Source organism: Phycodurus eques, chromosome 12, assembly GCF_024500275.1.
Source record: "Phycodurus eques isolate BA_2022a chromosome 12, UOR_Pequ_1.1, whole genome shotgun sequence".
Lineage (NCBI taxonomy): Eukaryota > Metazoa > Chordata > Actinopteri > Syngnathiformes > Syngnathidae > Phycodurus > Phycodurus eques.
The window spans coordinates 8161350-8178182 of record NC_084536.1 but is presented as its reverse complement, the minus strand read 5'-3'; the positions used below and the strand labels follow the sequence as shown (position 1 = coordinate 8178182).

The following is a 16833-nucleotide window of genomic DNA, read 5'->3' as shown; positions in this document are numbered from 1 at the left end:
TTAATTCTTGCAATAATGTAATATTTTTTCCTTAGAAAATATTTTTTAAAATCACAAAATGACTACTTTATTTCCTCACAATATTTTGATGTTATTATGTCAACATTCTTGTAAAAAATTAAATAAATAAATAAATAATTTGCATTATATTACAATTTTATTAGCATAATTCTAGTACAGTACTTCTGTTCAGTGTGACATTTTAACCATACTTGGTGCAGCTACTCAGTGAATACACAGTACATGAATACAGTGGCTCCTCAACTTAGGAGTTTTCAATACACGAGTCATTGCTCAACGACTTTTTGTCTTGAGTTGCGAGCGAAATTCTGAGTTAAGCGCACTAGGTATGGTGTCAGCGAAATTCACACAGCAGTTTGGCAGATAGTAAACAATTGTTCAAAAGAGCTTTCAAGCTGTTTCTTGCCTTTCCCAGTTGATTAAAACAAAGAGAATTACACATGCATTTAACCAAACTTCATAACTTTGTTTTCGCTTAATGCTAACACACAATACAAAACGCCATTGATGGGCTAACAAAACTACCAACGATGTTGCTGTAGTTATAACCTTTTTTTTTTTTTCCTTGTAATTTTTTTTCGATATTTCTTGTAGTATTCTGATCATTCTTAATTTTTTTACTGGTGATATTTTGAGATCATTCCTGTAAGCCTTGGGGTTTTCTTTTTCCTATTATATCACAACTGGCATATAATGTGTTGTTTTTTCTTTTAACATTATGAGTGTATAATTGGATGTTTTTCACATAGAATGTGTACTTCATACTTGGAAAATTCTTTGGAAAGTCTTTTGTTTTATTGTAAACTTTGGAACACAACCTCTTTCATTATTGATAACTATTTAGGCCTACAAGGCAGCTGTATTTTAATGTTACTCATTTTAGTGCTACTTGGAACGCCAATTACTTTTTTGGGTGCTACATGGTGTAAAAAATTGAGAAGCACTGCTGTAGAGCGTTATTTTCCTTAGTTTAAAAAAAATATCATTTTTTGGAGAGTTTTTGTGTGTGGGGGTGTGGGGGGGCTAGAACGGATTAATTCCATTTCCATTCATTTCAATGGGGAAAATTGATTTGACATACACATGATTTGAGTTACGAGCGTGGAAGGGATTCAACTTGTAAGTCAAGGTGCCACTGTAGACGAATATTAATGCCTACAACTTGGTAATTGTCCAAATGAGTCAACAGTAAGCGTATTTCTATATAAAAACACTCCAATGATGTCACTTTGCTGTGCTTATTTATATACGTATGTATATTTATATATATATATAAAAAAACATGCTCTGCGTTATATTGCTAAGAAAATAAATAGTATCCATACAACAACATACTTTATTACTGTATCAAGACTATCATTCCACAGGCTATCATTATCTTGTACAAGGGGCTTTCATTCAAAGCCTACGGCCTGGCTTGCGATGAGGCTGATAAGAGTCCTGGTAGGGGTCTTGGAGGTACGGTTCCTCCTTCACCAGAGGAGACTGGTCGCAGCTGGGCTGGGAACCCGACGACATCCGGCGGAGACCAGTCCTAACCCTCTCATTCTGCACGTTTTGGTCAGCTGGCATCAGGCTGCTGCGACGCTCCACTGGCGACATCGTGTTAGGAGTCGGGAGGTTACAATTGCGTAATTGGGCCTGTTTGGATGCAAAGAACAAGTTTTTTGCTCTGTCTGCTCATGCTCGGTCTTGACATAAATGCACGGTAACATCATTGTTTACACACTTGAAAATATGGGGGCGTCCTACCAGAGCTAGTCTGCGACAGATGTTTTTAACTCCTTGTAACTTGTTTTTAATCAAGCAGTTGCTTTTATAAAAGTGTAAAAAAATATTGAAACTACTGTGCTAAATAGATGACTGACCTCCATCTTGATCAATGACGTGACGTTTACATCGACCTGCGCATGGCACACGTCTGTAAAATGGCTGTTCTGATTAAATGTAGTGACCCACGGAAATGCCAGATCAGAATAGATCACGTCTCATGTAAACAGTTGACCAGAGAGCTTCAATCGGAGTGATTTCAATCAGATTGACAAAAAAGTCTGCACACAAACCTGGGTTATAATTAATTAATGTAATATTAAAATTTTATCTTTTAACATATTACGACTTTAGTCTCATAAAATGACAACTTTTCCCTGGCTTTTCTGACTTAATTCTCTTACAATCATGATTTTGTTTCTGGTAAAATGACGATTTGGTTGAGTTTGACCTGAAAGACGGCGGCAGGATACGGCAAAAGAGCGCCGGCGCTCAGGTTGCGTGCTGGCATGCTGTTGAGTGCTGGGGCGTGTGTGGCTCGCCAGTACGCCTCCAAGTAGTCAGCTAGGTGCTCGCAGGCGTCCTCCAGCTGGTTCTCGTCCAGGATGATGTCAAACATCTCCTGTCGCACGGGACGGGACGAGCACAAGTGACGGGAAAATGACGGTGAAAAACGACGCCGAAAAATGACGGAGAGAAACCGTGGCCACTCACCGAAGGACACTGGGAAAGTTTTTCGGCCGCCACCAGCTGCACGTTCAGGTGTTTGTTTTGAGATTTTCCCCGAGACTTGATCAAACGCTGGAGGACCTAAGGTGTGGAAACAACAATCAGCATCCGGAGCCACTTTGTGCAGACTTTCCTTTAAACTCACCTTGGGCGAGGACACTTTGACGTGAACCAGGATGGGTGCCAACGAGGTCTTGATGAGCTGGGCTGGGTGATTGACCGTGTCGGCGTCCAGCACGACCAACTGCAGCAAGCGCGCCAGCTCGAAAATGCGCTCGATCTCGCTCTGCACCTCAGCTATGCAAGCACCAAAGACATGTCAAAGACACCTCATAAACAATCCAAGACAAGTCAGACATATGAAAGATACATCAGGGACATCTCAGACTCGTCCAAGACAAACCAAAGAGACCCCAAAACACATTAAAGAATGAAAAAATAAAACGTAAATAAGACACATCAAAGACTAATTTCAAAACACATCAAAGACACATAATCAAGACAGACGCAAGATACGCAAAACACATCAAGACACCTCTAAGACACAACCAAATACACATCCAAGACACACCAACGACAATTTAAACACATCTAAGACAACAGAGACACACCCCTAAGACACAAACAAGATGCTTTAAAAACACCAAAGACACATCCAAGACATTAAATACACCCAAGATACATCAAAGACACTTCTAAGATACCAGGCATCCAAGAAACCTTTAGGCCATCTCAAAGACACGCAAGACATATCAAAGGCACATCTAAGCTACAACAAACACACGTCTAAAAGACATCCAAGACCCATTTCAAAGACTCCAAGATTCAGCAAATAAAACATCCCAGTCATATTAAAGACACCTCTCAAGGGAGATGTCTCAAAGACACCTCAAAACACAGCCAAGATATCTCCATGACATAGATAAAAGGCAATTCCAAGACACCGCTATCTAAGACATCTCAAAGGCAGATCGAAGCCAAATCCAAATCAAATCAAACAACAATGAAGATACAGCCAAGACAAATCCACAATGTCAAGACACATCAAAGACACAAATCCCTCCTGAACATGAAATGCATTTTAAAGACACTTCCAAGTTATCTCAGACACTTCAAAGAAACACCAAAGACATCAGACATCTTAAGATTTCTCCAAGACACATCAGACCCCACAAACAAACATCAAGACACACCAAAGACACTCTGAGACACATGCACATCATTGAGTGACGGTGTTACCGATGCTGGCGTTGCGGGTGTTGGACCGGTCAATGATGGCGCGCTTACTGGGATTGTTTAGCACTGATCTCTTGGCTAGCGATATGTCGGCCGTGACCCTGGTGATGGAGATCCTGCCAACGCAAGACAAACGTCGCCGGTCATGTGATGGCCCCATCGCATCACCTCAAAGACATGTGCACGGGAGGGGTTTACCTGCCGTCGAACCTGTGCTTCAGGAAGTCGAATAGCGCCTTCTGCATCATGTCGGTCACCTGGAGACAGGGAAGGCGCATGTGTGTGTGTGTGTGTGTGTTTGTTTGTGTGCGTGAGCGTGAAAGTTTCATTTTCATATAATCTGATCAGTAACGGCATAGACACACCCCATTGAATTTTATTTTGAAAATCGATTAATTTTACTGATATGAGTATTTGTATTATTTGCAGTTGTAATCAGTCAAAAGGTAATAATTGTTTCTAAAAAAAATAAGAATAATAAAATAAATAAATAAGTTCTGTACACATTCATTGCCAAAATGTCTTTTCTGTATGTATCCCTCATAAAAGAAATTCTGAAGATGCTAACTCCATTTTTGGATATATAGGATTTTCCCCCTATTAATTAACATGAGTTTTCCATGAAAAGTAATGCAAATGCAACTTATTGTGTTGAGTTCCTTTGCTTCTTTTTTTCAAATGTCACTCAAGCTGTCTTTACCATTAATGCCACTGGTGGGAGCCTCATTACGTTGTTGCAATACACGAGAGGGATCAATGATCAGAAGTGCCAGCATGCGGCAGTCATTTTGCATTCACACAATAGCAGACAGCAAAATAGATGGTGTTATTTCTGAGGTATGTATGAATTTGTGGCGATATCAGAACTATTGCATGTCTTTACCGTTATCACGAATGTATAAAGACAAGAGTGTAATGGGTTGAATGAGTACTTAGGATCATCATGAAGGGCAACACATAAATTGTGCGACTGCTATGAAGCGGTTTATGTCTTTATCAGTATACAAGAAGTGTATTTCAGTGGACCACCACCAATTGCTCTGTCAACAAAGTCTTGTTCAGATTCTATTTGCACTGGACTGCCTTGAAATGTGCGTATTTATTTCTTGGTTGTCTTAACCATTATGGCCTCAAATTTGAAATCACCAATAACGTTTTGAAAACAGGACTTCAAACATGGCTGTTTCAGACATTGAAACATATGAAACCAGTTCAGGGTGTACCCCGCCTCCCACTCGAAGATAGCTGGGATAGACCCTAGTGAGGATGAGCGGTGAAGAAAAGGGATGGATGATCATGATGATGATGATGATGATGCGGTCCTACCTCATAGCCTTTAAGCGACGGGCCCACCAGGACCACCGGCCTCATGGAGGGGACCACGTCATACGGGGGCACGTGCTCAGCCTAAACAGGAGACATGTTATACTATATTTGACCACAAAAGTGCAATATATGTGCACAAAAATCCCATAGTGCCACAAAAGATGTATTTTGGCTCAGAAAAAAATTCATACTGTGGCACCCGAACACAAAATATTCTCACAAAAATGCTGCATTTGGACATAAATATGCAATATTTTTGTGCAAAAATTTAATATTTGCACCCGAAAATACAATATTCAGGCACAAAATGGAATAGTTGCTCATCAAGTTTTATTTTCGCACAAAAGAATGCTATACTTTGTACCAAAACATGATATATTGTCAAGAAAATGGTCCATTTGATGACAAAACTTTAAAATTGTTCACATAAAATGCAATATTTGTGCACAAAAAGTGAAGGGTGTTCACCAAAATACTGTACTTTGCTCCCAAAAAGCATATATTGTAGTAACAATTACATGTTTGGCCAGAGAAGTGCAATGTTTGTGCACAAAAATACAAACCCCAATTCCAATGACGTAAAACATAAATGAAAACAGAATACAATAATTTTCAAAGCCTTTTCAACCTATATTCAATCGAATACACTACAAAGACAAGATATTTAATGTTCAAACTGATGAACGTTGTTTTTTTTGCAAAGATTCTCTCATTTTGAATTTGATGCCTGCAACGGTCTCCCAAAAAAAACAGGGACAAAGAGTAGAGTAGTAAAATAAAGTTCAGAATGTAAAAATAACAAATGAAATATTCAAAACATGAAAAAAAACCAATAGATTTAAAAACAATTTACACTCACCACTTTTTGTTTCTGCTTCCCTGTTGATGACAAGAAAATCTGAATGAGGAAGGATCACAAAAAATAACAACAAACTGTGCCCCCACCACTTGAGAACAGACCAGATCCTGTAGGACCAGAGCAGATAAAACCAGCTAAGACTGGATCAGACCAGTTAACAACACCAGATCAGACTGGTTCAAACCAGTCTGGACTGACCTGCACTGTTTGGTGTACTCTTGAAGGTTCCTGACATGATGTCTCCTAAACTGGATGACGAGTTCCCGCTGGACTTGTTGTGACTGCTGGACCATAAGTCACAAAAAATTAAACAAATAGAAGCCTTGTTTTATTGTAATAAAGTTATTGTAAAGGAAGAACGAGGGAGTGACCCCTGGAAGCGTCCTCTCTTGCTGTCGTGTTGCAGGCGAATGTTTTCCAGCTTGAGAGGACTCGGAATGAAGCCCACGTCGCACCCTTCCTTCACCAGCCGACCGAGCCACCACTCGTTGCTGTACTTCTGCACAATCAAACACAAAAATAGGCCACTTTGTTTTTTTCTCAACATTACAGTTTTCTTTTTTTACAAATTTAAACTTTGGTTTAGAATTTTTTTGTTTTTGTTGAAAACCTATAATTTTTTTTAATTTGAATTTTTTTTCTTACATATATATATATATATATATATATACATATATATATATACATATATATATATATATACATATACATATATATACATATACATATACATATATATATATATACATATATATATACATATACATATATACATATACATATATATACATATACATATACATACATATACATATATATATACATATACATATATATATATATATATATATATATATGTATATGTATGTATATATATATATACATATATATATACATATACATATATATATATATATAGATATACATACATATACATATATATACATATACATATACATACATATACATATATATATACATATACATATATATATATACATATATATATATACATATACATATATATATATATATAGATATACATACATATACATATATATATACATATACATACATACATATACATATACATATATATATATACATACATACATATACATATATATATATATATATATATATATATATATATAGTCCTTGGTGGTCTGTCACACAGATCTGGACTTGTCTTGCGATACCAATGGGATTATGTCGGGGTGGCTTTGGCTTTGAGTCAGTAATGTCCGCATGTCGAAATGTCCTTGGGCAAGACACTGAACCCTAATTTGCTCCCAGTGGGCCTGGCACCGCCTCGCATGGCAGCAGTCGCCCATTATCCGTATTATGCTTTTATGTTGGCGACCTATTTCCGTTATGCCTAGTATGAACAAAATTAGGGGCGGCTGGCTTGACTGCTACTTTACGAGAGGAACTGAACGAGGAGAGGAGAGAAATGGAACTTTGGGTCTCCGAGAGAGCTATACGGACCACCTTGCGGAGCTGTGAATTTCAAACAAAGGCTTTTGTAGAAAGTATTCAATAAATACCAGTTGGCGTGTTCAATACTTTTTCCCTGTGTCGTTTCATTTCATACAACTTAATTTCTGAGCTAATTTGTTCTACTTTCTTTGTATGTATGGATTACTTGGGTTGTTCCCAACAACTGGTGCAAAATTCATGTCAATAGCACCTTTGGAAATACATTTACTGAGAAAAATGGAGATATGTTAAATACTTATTTCAGCCGCTGTGTGTGTGTGCGTGCACACACACACACACACACACACACACACACGTGTGCACCCATACAGGGTGTAGCCCACCTCTCGTCCAAAGTTAACTGGGATAGGCTCCAGCAGGCCCATGACCCTAGTAAGGATAAGCAGTCAGGAAAATTCTAATTCAAATTCTTTACATTCTAATTATGTTACTGATCTATGTTTTTATACAGTACAACACTGAAGAGTATAGTTCCTCTTCTTAAAAATCACCCCAAAATGGCATTTCCATTAGTTTCAATGGAGAAATATGATTTGAGAAACAAGTTTCTTGAGTTACGAGCATGGAACAAATTATACTCATAAGGCGCCGCGGTATTAGTACAGTATAACATTCTAATTATTTAATATTATATGAAAATATAAGACTTATCTTCTGGAAAGTAAGCTACCTTTTAATCTGTCAATGTATTTAGTCCACCCACACACAGGCAAACAAAGAGGTGGAGGCGCACCTCTTTAATGTGGAGAAAATCGTTGGCATCAAAGGAGACGGCCGTGCCTTCCACAGGGACGTCCTGGTCCAGAGCGCCGCAGTAGCTGACGTTTGTCCTCACGGCAAACGCCACCGCTTTGCTCTGCGCTGCCACACATCACAGCATACCAAAGAAACTCACACGACAAGATAAGATAAGGTGAGATAAGATAAGGAAGCGCCGCCGGTGTATCTCAAGTTTGGACCTTGGCCCTCTCCAGCTGGAGCTGGGCCTGCTGCTCACGCTCCTGCTTGCCGCCCTCCTTCTCCTCCTCCAGGGAAACGTCCGAGTCGGACGGTCGGCTCGTGTGGGAGTCGCTAGAACCCTGCAAAACCACAGATGAAAAAGGAAAAGAAGAAGAGGAAGAACCAATGAGGAGGAAGAACCACAGAAGAACAAGACGCGCAGTGAGCTGATGTTTATTTCATGACGGGTGTACTTTCATGTGGCGAATCAAAGTGTGGACACACAAAAGCGGCCGGTACCCTACCGTCGACAACCTGCATTGCCATGACGACCGTCAGCCGCCATGTCAGGGAAGAATGTGCACTTAAAAGTCTTCAGGACGCTGCAATATGAAACAGATGCTAATGTGCATCTGACAATGAGCAGCTTTCATCCGGCAGCACAACTTTTAGCCGGCACCACTTTCATCCATCCATCCATCCATTTTCTGAGTCGCTTATCCTCACAAGGGTCGCGGGCATACTGGAGCCTATCCCGGCCATCATCGGACAGGAGGCGGGGTACACTCTGAACCGGTTGCCAGCCAATCGCAGGGCACACATAAACAAACAATCATTCACACTCACATTCACACCTACGGGCAATTTGAAGTCCTCAATTAACATACCATCTGGCACAAATTTCCGCCTGTACAAACTTTATCAAGCACAATTTGCATCCAGCACCACTATTATCTGGCGCCTTTTCTATTCAACACAATTTTCCTCTGGCACAACCTCTATCCTCTAAAAACGTTTTATACCAAGTCCCACCTCAAAAAATACTTAACTCTCCTAGTACCACCATCATGACCAACATTAAAATACAGTAACATAGTAGGTCCAAGTGTTCATCAAAAATGATGCAGTTTTATTTGTGTGTATATTATTGTAAGTACACTCTTAACAGCATGCAGTTCAAACATTAACACTGCGCTTAAATATAGGAAGAGGAAAAACTACGACTTAATGTTGAAATGAAAACTTTCGAAATAAAACCCCAATTCCAATGAAGTTGGGACGCTGTGTTAAACAAATAAAAACAGAATACAAAGATTTGCAAATCATGTTTGACCTGTATTTAATTGAATACACTAAAAAGATATTTAATGTTCAAACTGATAAACTTTATTATTTTTAGCAAATAATCATTAACTTAGAATTTTACTGCTGCAACACATTCCAAAACAGCTGGGACAGGGTTTTTTTTTACCACTGTGTTACATCACCTTTTCTTTTAACAACATTCAATAAACGTTTGGGAACTGAGGACACTAATTGTTGAAGCTTTGTAGGTGGAATTCGTTCTCATTCTTGCTTGATGTACAGCTTCAGCTGTTCAACAGTCCGGGGTCTCCGTTGTCGTATTTTACGCTTCATAATGCGCCACATGTTTTCAATGGGAGACAGGTCTGGACTGCAGGCAGGCCAGTGTAGTACCGGCACTCTTTTACTACGAAGGCACGCTGTTGTAACACGTGCAGAATGTGGTTTGGCATTGTCTTGCTGAAATAAGCAGTGGCGTCCATGAAAAAGACGTGGCTTGGATGGCAGCATATGTTTCTCCAAAACCTGTATGTACCTTTCAGCATTAATGGTGCCTTCACAGATGTGTAAGTTACCCATGCCATGGGCACTAACACAGCCCCATACCATCACAGATGCTGGCTTTTGAACTTAGCGTCCATAACAGTCCGGATGGTTCTTTTCCTCTTTGGCCTGGAGGACACGACGTCCACAATTTCCAAAAACAATTTGAAATGTGGACTCGTCGGACCACAGAACACTTTTCCACTTTGCATCAGTCCATCTTAGATGAGCTCGGGCCCAGAGAAACTGGCGGCGTTTCTGGGTGTTGTTGATAAATGGCTTTTGCTTTGCATAGTAGAGTTTCAAGTTGCACTTACAGATGTCGCGCCGAATTGTATTTACTGACATTGGTTTTCTGAAGTGTTCCTGAGCCCATGTGGTGATATCCTTTACACATTGAAGTCGGTTTTTGATGCAGTGCCGCCTGAGGGATCGAAGGTGACGGGCATTCAATGTTAGTTTTCGGTTTTGCCGCTTACATGCAGTGATTTCTCCAGATTCTCTGAACATTTGATGCTATTATGGACCGTAGATGATGAAATCCCTAAATTCCTTGCAATTGTACGTTGGGGAACATTGTCCTTAAACCGTGCGACTATTTTCTCACGCACTTGTTCACAAAGAGGTGAACCTCGCCCCATCTTTGCTTGTGAATGACTGAGCAATTCAGGGAAGTTCCTTTTATTCCCAATCATGGCACCCACCTGTTGCCAATTAGCCTGTTCACCTGTGGGATGTTCCAAACAGGTGTTTGTTGAGCATTCCTCAACTTTCTCAGTCTTTTTTGCCACCTGTCCCAGCTTTTTTGGAATGGGTTGCAGCCATAAAATTCTGTTTTTATTTATGTTTAACACAACATCCCAACTTCATTGGAATTGGGGTGTATAATAGTTAAATGAAAATGTTACTTAAATGTTTAAAAATGTCACTGATGGTGTAGTGGTACACTCCCCCTGACTTTGGTGCGGGAAGCGTGGGACACCCCGAGACTAATGTCATGTGGCCCTGATAGCGCTGTAGTGGTTCGTGTAGCGTGACACTTGAGGTTTATCTTCGCTTCTTTTTGTGTCTGAGGACTTATCACAGGGGGGTTCAAAGGTTAAAGCATTCTTGTTTGATAGTGTCTGCTAGCACGCGTTACTACACTAACCAGCGTTCTCTAAAAAGAACACGCATGCTTTGTTGTGATCTCATCAACAGTGACTACACTTTTATTCTTTGTGAATTATTTCCTCCAATGAGTACAAGAACCACTTATTTCCTCATTGACAACATTATTTTGCAGTACTACAGACTTTTTTTTGTTTTTTAGTAAACTTGCGACATTAACACTTAAAATGTTTGTCTCGCTTCTATAGAATCTGATATTTTGCAATATTATTCAAAACATTCCTGGAAAATTACTAACTTTTTCGCAGTAAACTTTTGAATTTTTTCTTTCATTTTTTAACTCTCCTAAAATGATTTTTTTCCCCTAGCAAATTGACTACTTTTGCATTACTTAAAAAAACTGCTCTTGTAAAAAGGACATTTTTAAAGGGTAAATTGAATAATTTGTATTGCAAAGCAGTATTACAATTTTCTCTCATAAAATTACAACTTTGCTTTTGTAAAATTACTTTATTACTTGCTCTTGGACTATTATTACTCATGAAAAGTATTTTTCTTAATTTTTGTAATACACCTTTTTATTGAATTAAAAAATAAGACTATTCTAGCTATATCCACCCCCCAGGAAATAACAACCTTTTGGAAGTAAAATACAGTCTCTATGCTCACAAGATTCAGACTTTTTTCTTTTAAAAATACAGCTTTATTCTGATACTATCTCAACTTCATTCTCCTATGAAAAATGCTTTATTTTCACAATATTGTGACTTTTTCATGAAAAATAAAACTTGTTTCTGGTAATTATTTTTTTTTGTAGTAAAGTAACATTACTTTCACAATATTATGACTTCTCCTCACATACAATTCTGACAAAATGGCCCTTATACTCCTTCATAAGAAAACATTTGGACGTGACTCTTCTTCCATACATAACTGTTTGTGTGTGACCATGTATTATTTCAAAATGAGTTTGGAGTTATGACATAGAGAAGACGTCAACATGCATCAGACTCACCGCCTCCCAGTCATCAAATCCATGCAGGTGCAAGTTGGCGAACATCTACAAGGAAACTGTACTTCCTCCACACACGCACAACACAAGAAGAGGAGGAAGAAGAAGACCAATGTATTTCCCTTGTTCTTGAGTGAAGGCAGTGTTGCCTCCCCGCCAGCGGACAATCTGACTATGCACTCGGCAGCATGGCGACATACTGTGCCCTCATTGACTGAGAAGGAGGAAGAGGAGGAGGGACTAACGTGTAATTTTTGTGTGCATGTGTGTGCAAATGTGTGCGTGCGTGTGAGTGACAGAGCAAGAGCTCTGCTCATGCTGAGTGATGCTTCAATTGTGGTCATTAACAAAGATACAAAAATCAACATCTACAATAATATAAAATACAATAACCCACAGCTATCACTGAAATCATTTGAAACTGACAAGCGATTGATTGATTAATAGAATTGCATACTTTGATTTTCCTGAACACATGAATGGGGTTTTCATTGATTCTCAGTCAGTGGTTTCAGACATTATATACAAAGTACCACTTAGTAAAATACTTGGCTCTCCAAGTACCACGATTATCAGCAACATTAAAATACAGAAGTTTACATATACACCCTTTAAACACTTTTTATTTTAGTCGACTAACTCTACTGCAGTTTTCATTGACTATAATCTTATGGCATTTCGACAACTAAAAACTAGACTAAAAGTAATACAATTTAGATGACAAAATGATGACTAAAACTAAATATTTTAGTCTCAAGATTGACTAAAACTAAATTGAGGCTTTCGGCAGATATATTTTCGTGATGTAAACATACTGTTACGCGGAGGCTAAAGAAAGATGCTAGAAAAAGTAGCATTCATTTTTCCAAAGTAGTAGTATTTGATTTACAGTTGACAGTTGAGCGTAGCATGGTTTCAGCACATTCAGCGTTTGCTCAGGTGAGAGAATTGATTCGATTTTTCACTGTTTTAAAGACTCATTTTTTTATCCTTATACTATTTTTTTTTTTTTACTATTCAAATTTGACCGGGTTGTTAACAACAATATTCTCTGTGGTGTGTCAGATTTAGAAGACATTTTATTTTCACTTTATTGGGACTTTTCAAAAAAGGGGTTCCAACAATATGTGCGTCTGTGTAGTATATGCAAAGAAAAGAACATGGTACCTACGTGAAACAACCAGCAGGCTCAGTTATGTTCTGGGGCATTCACCGATCACAGGAAATGCAACTAAGTCAATAAATGTGTATATATACATGCATTCATACAATTGATGTAGAAAGTTCTATAGCAAGTTAACGTGTAGGATTTTGACAATGTAGTGTATATTGAAGTATTTAAATGAGGTATGGATCTTAAAGGTCCCTATTTTCCTAAAAAGTGGATTTTATATACTTTTGTTGCTCAAGAAAATGAAACTGGCAGTCATTTCCAATAACATCAATCCATTTTGGAGCGATTGGTAAATAATTAACTGCCTTTGGAACGCCCCCTTTTCATCTCCAAAACCGACACCGCCCCATGTGTTAGTGTGACGCCTGTGGCAGAAGTGGAGAACAAATTCACTGCATAGCCCGGGATGAACAAAGGAATATACTATACTATAAAATGTCAGTATTAACTCAAATGTTATATATTGTAGCTGCTGGGTGGAATCCACTCACCTCCAAAACGACAACTTTTCAGGAAATTAAAAAATTAAAAAAAAATGACAGTTTGCTTGAGTTTCCAACCACCACTGTGTTCAAGTTGGTATTATACCTCATATTGCTGTCATTTATTGTAGCACTCTGGCTGAAAATCAAGTATTTCATCAGAAAATGAGCCTAAATATATTACTGCAGACATCATTTGAAAGTACCGAACTTCTGTATTGGATAAATGCCATTATTCAGAAAATTAGATAGGCCCTTAAATGCACATGGTACCTGTCTGAGGATGAAGCTGGTGGACGTGGTGCTGCCATCCGATCGCTTCAGCCGACTCCTCCTGGAGTACGTACCGCCATTCACCTGAAGCGCAAGAAATGCAAAGGGGACACTTTCATACAGTAACAAACTAGGGGGTAAAATAAATAAATAAATAATAACAATTAAAAATACAATCATAAAGTGGAGAAAATGCCAAACAATTCAGAAACCACTCAACTTTTAAGTTTAGTCACAAATGTCATGGATTCCATCTATCGTTTGCGACAACTGCAAGTTTGCACCTTACGATATTTCTGATCTATATGAAGCAAAGGACCGAAAACATCAATCTGAAACAAATGTTGTAAAATGGGCAAACATATAAGTTACTCATCGTCATAGTTGCTAGTTAGAATCTTACAATGTTTCCAATCTATTTAACTATATCTATACAAAGGATGGAAAAAGTCATACAAAAAGTTGGACTTGGGGAAACTGCAAACTAAATCTGACAAATTTCACTTTAAAGTTACTTATCGTGAAAGTTGCTAGTTAGCATCTTACGTGTTTACGATTGATGTAATGATACGTAAAGGATCAAAAAGGAAATATTTTTTGGGTTGTTGTAATTGGTGAAACCGCAAAGGGAATTAAAAACTCCAATCACATTTTTTGCCATCACGTGATAGTTGGTAATTATATGTGATATTTACGATCTATTTAACGATATGCAAAGGGTACAGGAGAAGCAAGTTAAATTAAAATCGTAATTTAAATACACAACTCAATTGGGAAAATTGAGTTGTGTATTTTTAGCATCACAAAAGATCATTTTGAGTTAGCACCTTTTAATATTTTTCAATCAACTTAACAACGGACATGTCATATTTTTTTTTTTATAAATTGTACTCTGCCTCATGATATTTTTGATTCATCTAGCTAATATGCACATGATCGAAGTAACTCGAACTTTAACTAACAAATTGACTCCCGAAGTGAATTAGAAACAAACCAGCAGGAGTTTACGTTTTTCGTTTTTTCCTGTTTAATGACGTAAAATTGGGGGGAAACTATTGACTAAATTAGAACCGCTCCAATTTGAGTCCCATTTTTGCTATTGCTAATGAGTCATGACTGCATAACTCGTTATCATATGCAGTCTTTAATATGTTGATCAGGAGCTTTTGTGGTGTTTGCCAGTGAGCATCACTATCCAGTGACCTACTTTGAAGTGAGAGGGGGGTCTGCACCTGAGCTGGTGGGGTGACAGTAGGGAGGTTTGGAAGGGGCGGTGATTCATGGCCTCCCCTCTTCTTGCCCCAGAAAAAAAAGATCCTTTACTGTATACAGTCAAAATTGCATCCCACTTCATTAGGTACACCTTCAAATAGAAATAGTGCCTTTGCAAGAGCTGTTCCTAATATTTTGACCACCTTATTCAGTATTGTACAAGTGCGCATTGAATTCTTACATCAGATCTCGTGACAGCGTTTAGTGCACAAATTAACACACTATAGTACCAATATTAATAAAAAAATAAAATTTGCATTTAAATATTGTGAATGCACCTGGAAGGCGGACTTCTGCGCACCGTCGGCTGGCCCGTGTCTGCCGTAGATGTGCCGGGACATGCCGGCCAGCTCGTCGGTCCAGGGTGGAGGCTGCCGCTCGGCGCCGCCCCACTCGGGCGCCGGTTGCCCGGCGAGCGAACCAGATGCCACCGCCGGCTCCAGTTTGGCTCCGCGCGGCGTCGGTTCCGCTCTGACAAAGCTGAGAGAGCGTCTCCGTCCGTGCGTTCGTCTGCTGCTACTGCTGCTGCTGCGCAGAAAGACGCTGAGGGGGGGAAAAGTGCCAGCAAGCCCAGCCCCACTGCTCGCGATGCGTTCACCGACAGCACGAAATATCACGAGTTTTAAAACACGAATCGAACACAGCGCAAAAATAGCAATCGTCCCAGCCATCCATATACTTCGTGATGCGTTCACTGACCACATAAAATGTCACTGCTTCAATTCAACACACGTGAAATCATCACAGCATACAAAGACCGAGTGGCGATGCGTTCACTAAGCACAGGAACCATCACGAATTCACTTGGATATAATACCTCTCAGTTCAGTTTTTTTTTTTTAACCAATTCCAGTCTTGACACCTTAACTTAGCACGGGAAATATCAACTGAATTAAATTCATAAATTTTTTTTGGGTTGTTTGTACAATTTCAGTCATGATGCGTGCGCCTATTACAGAAAATATCAGTACTTCTACTGAACATTGTATACATTTTAGTTTTTTTTCACAATAAATTTTTTTAGAACATCACATATCACTAATGCCACTATTTTCTTAAAATAATAATAATTAGTATTTGGTGTTCGCTTTCCATGGGAAAGGTCACTACTTAACGTGTACAGAAAGTTTATTTTTTAAACAAATTCAGTCATGATGCGTTCACTTACATCAGAAAATAACGCTGCACCTATTGAACGTAATACATTTTAAAAAACCAAAACATTTCTTTAAAAAAAAACATTTCATCATCATGCGTTCACTTACCACATAATGCAAATTCGAAAAAAAAAAATCACCACGTATGAACTATTTTTAAAGGGATAGTACAGTATACAGGGTTTTTTGGGGAAAGAAAAAAAACTTTCAAATTAAACAATTGGATAACTAAAAAAATTTTTACAAGAATTTTTGTAAAAAAAAAAAAAATGTATTAAACCATTTTATTCACCAATTGGCAAAGAAAAGAAAAAAATGGATACAAAAAATTATGTATTGCACAC

At 38.5% G+C, this 16833-nt stretch overlaps 1 protein-coding gene across 10 annotated transcripts; it reads right to left on the bottom strand.

Moving 5' to 3' along the window:
* Positions 1 to 148: 148 nt before the first annotated feature.
* On the bottom strand, positions 149 to 16707 carry cacnb4a (calcium channel, voltage-dependent, beta 4a subunit). 10 transcript variants are annotated; one of them, XM_061692958.1, is made up of 15 exons: positions 15611 to 16707; positions 15293 to 15355; positions 14061 to 14144; positions 8401 to 8520; positions 8175 to 8297; positions 6313 to 6440; positions 6140 to 6225; positions 5942 to 5961; positions 5083 to 5163; positions 3955 to 4013; positions 3808 to 3872; positions 2666 to 2817; positions 2506 to 2601; positions 2243 to 2413; positions 149 to 1662 (listed from the first exon to the last, which is right to left on the bottom strand). In XM_061692958.1, exons 1-15 carry the CDS (start codon positions 16034 to 16036, stop codon positions 1420 to 1422), a joined length of 1917 nt encoding a protein of 638 aa, XP_061548942.1. In that variant the 5' UTR covers positions 16037 to 16707; the 3' UTR covers positions 149 to 1419. The 10 variants fall into 10 exon arrangements, with proteins under 10 accessions (XP_061548942.1, XP_061548940.1, XP_061548939.1 ...); XM_061692956.1 differs by having other exon boundaries at positions 3760 to 3872; positions 6140 to 6222; positions 15611 to 16642; XM_061692955.1 differs by having other exon boundaries at positions 3760 to 3872; positions 15611 to 16641.
* Positions 16708 to 16833: the final 126 nt, after the last annotated feature.

What these genes read in the sequence shown, in the direction of transcription:
- cacnb4a (XM_061692955.1), bottom strand. Translation starts at nt 16,036, where the DNA reads ATGTGGTCAGTGAACGCATCACGAAGTATATGGATGGCTGGGACGATT. An exon ending in CTGTCACCCCACCAGCTCAG is followed by an intron (nt 14,145 to 15,292) that starts GTGCAGACCCCC and finishes CTTGCGCTTCAG; the next exon opens with GTGAATGGCGGTACGTACTC. An exon ending in CCAGCTTCATCCTCAGACAG is followed by an intron (nt 8,521 to 14,060) that starts GTACCATGTGCA and finishes GTGGTTTTGCAG; the next exon opens with GGTTCTAGCGACTCCCACAC.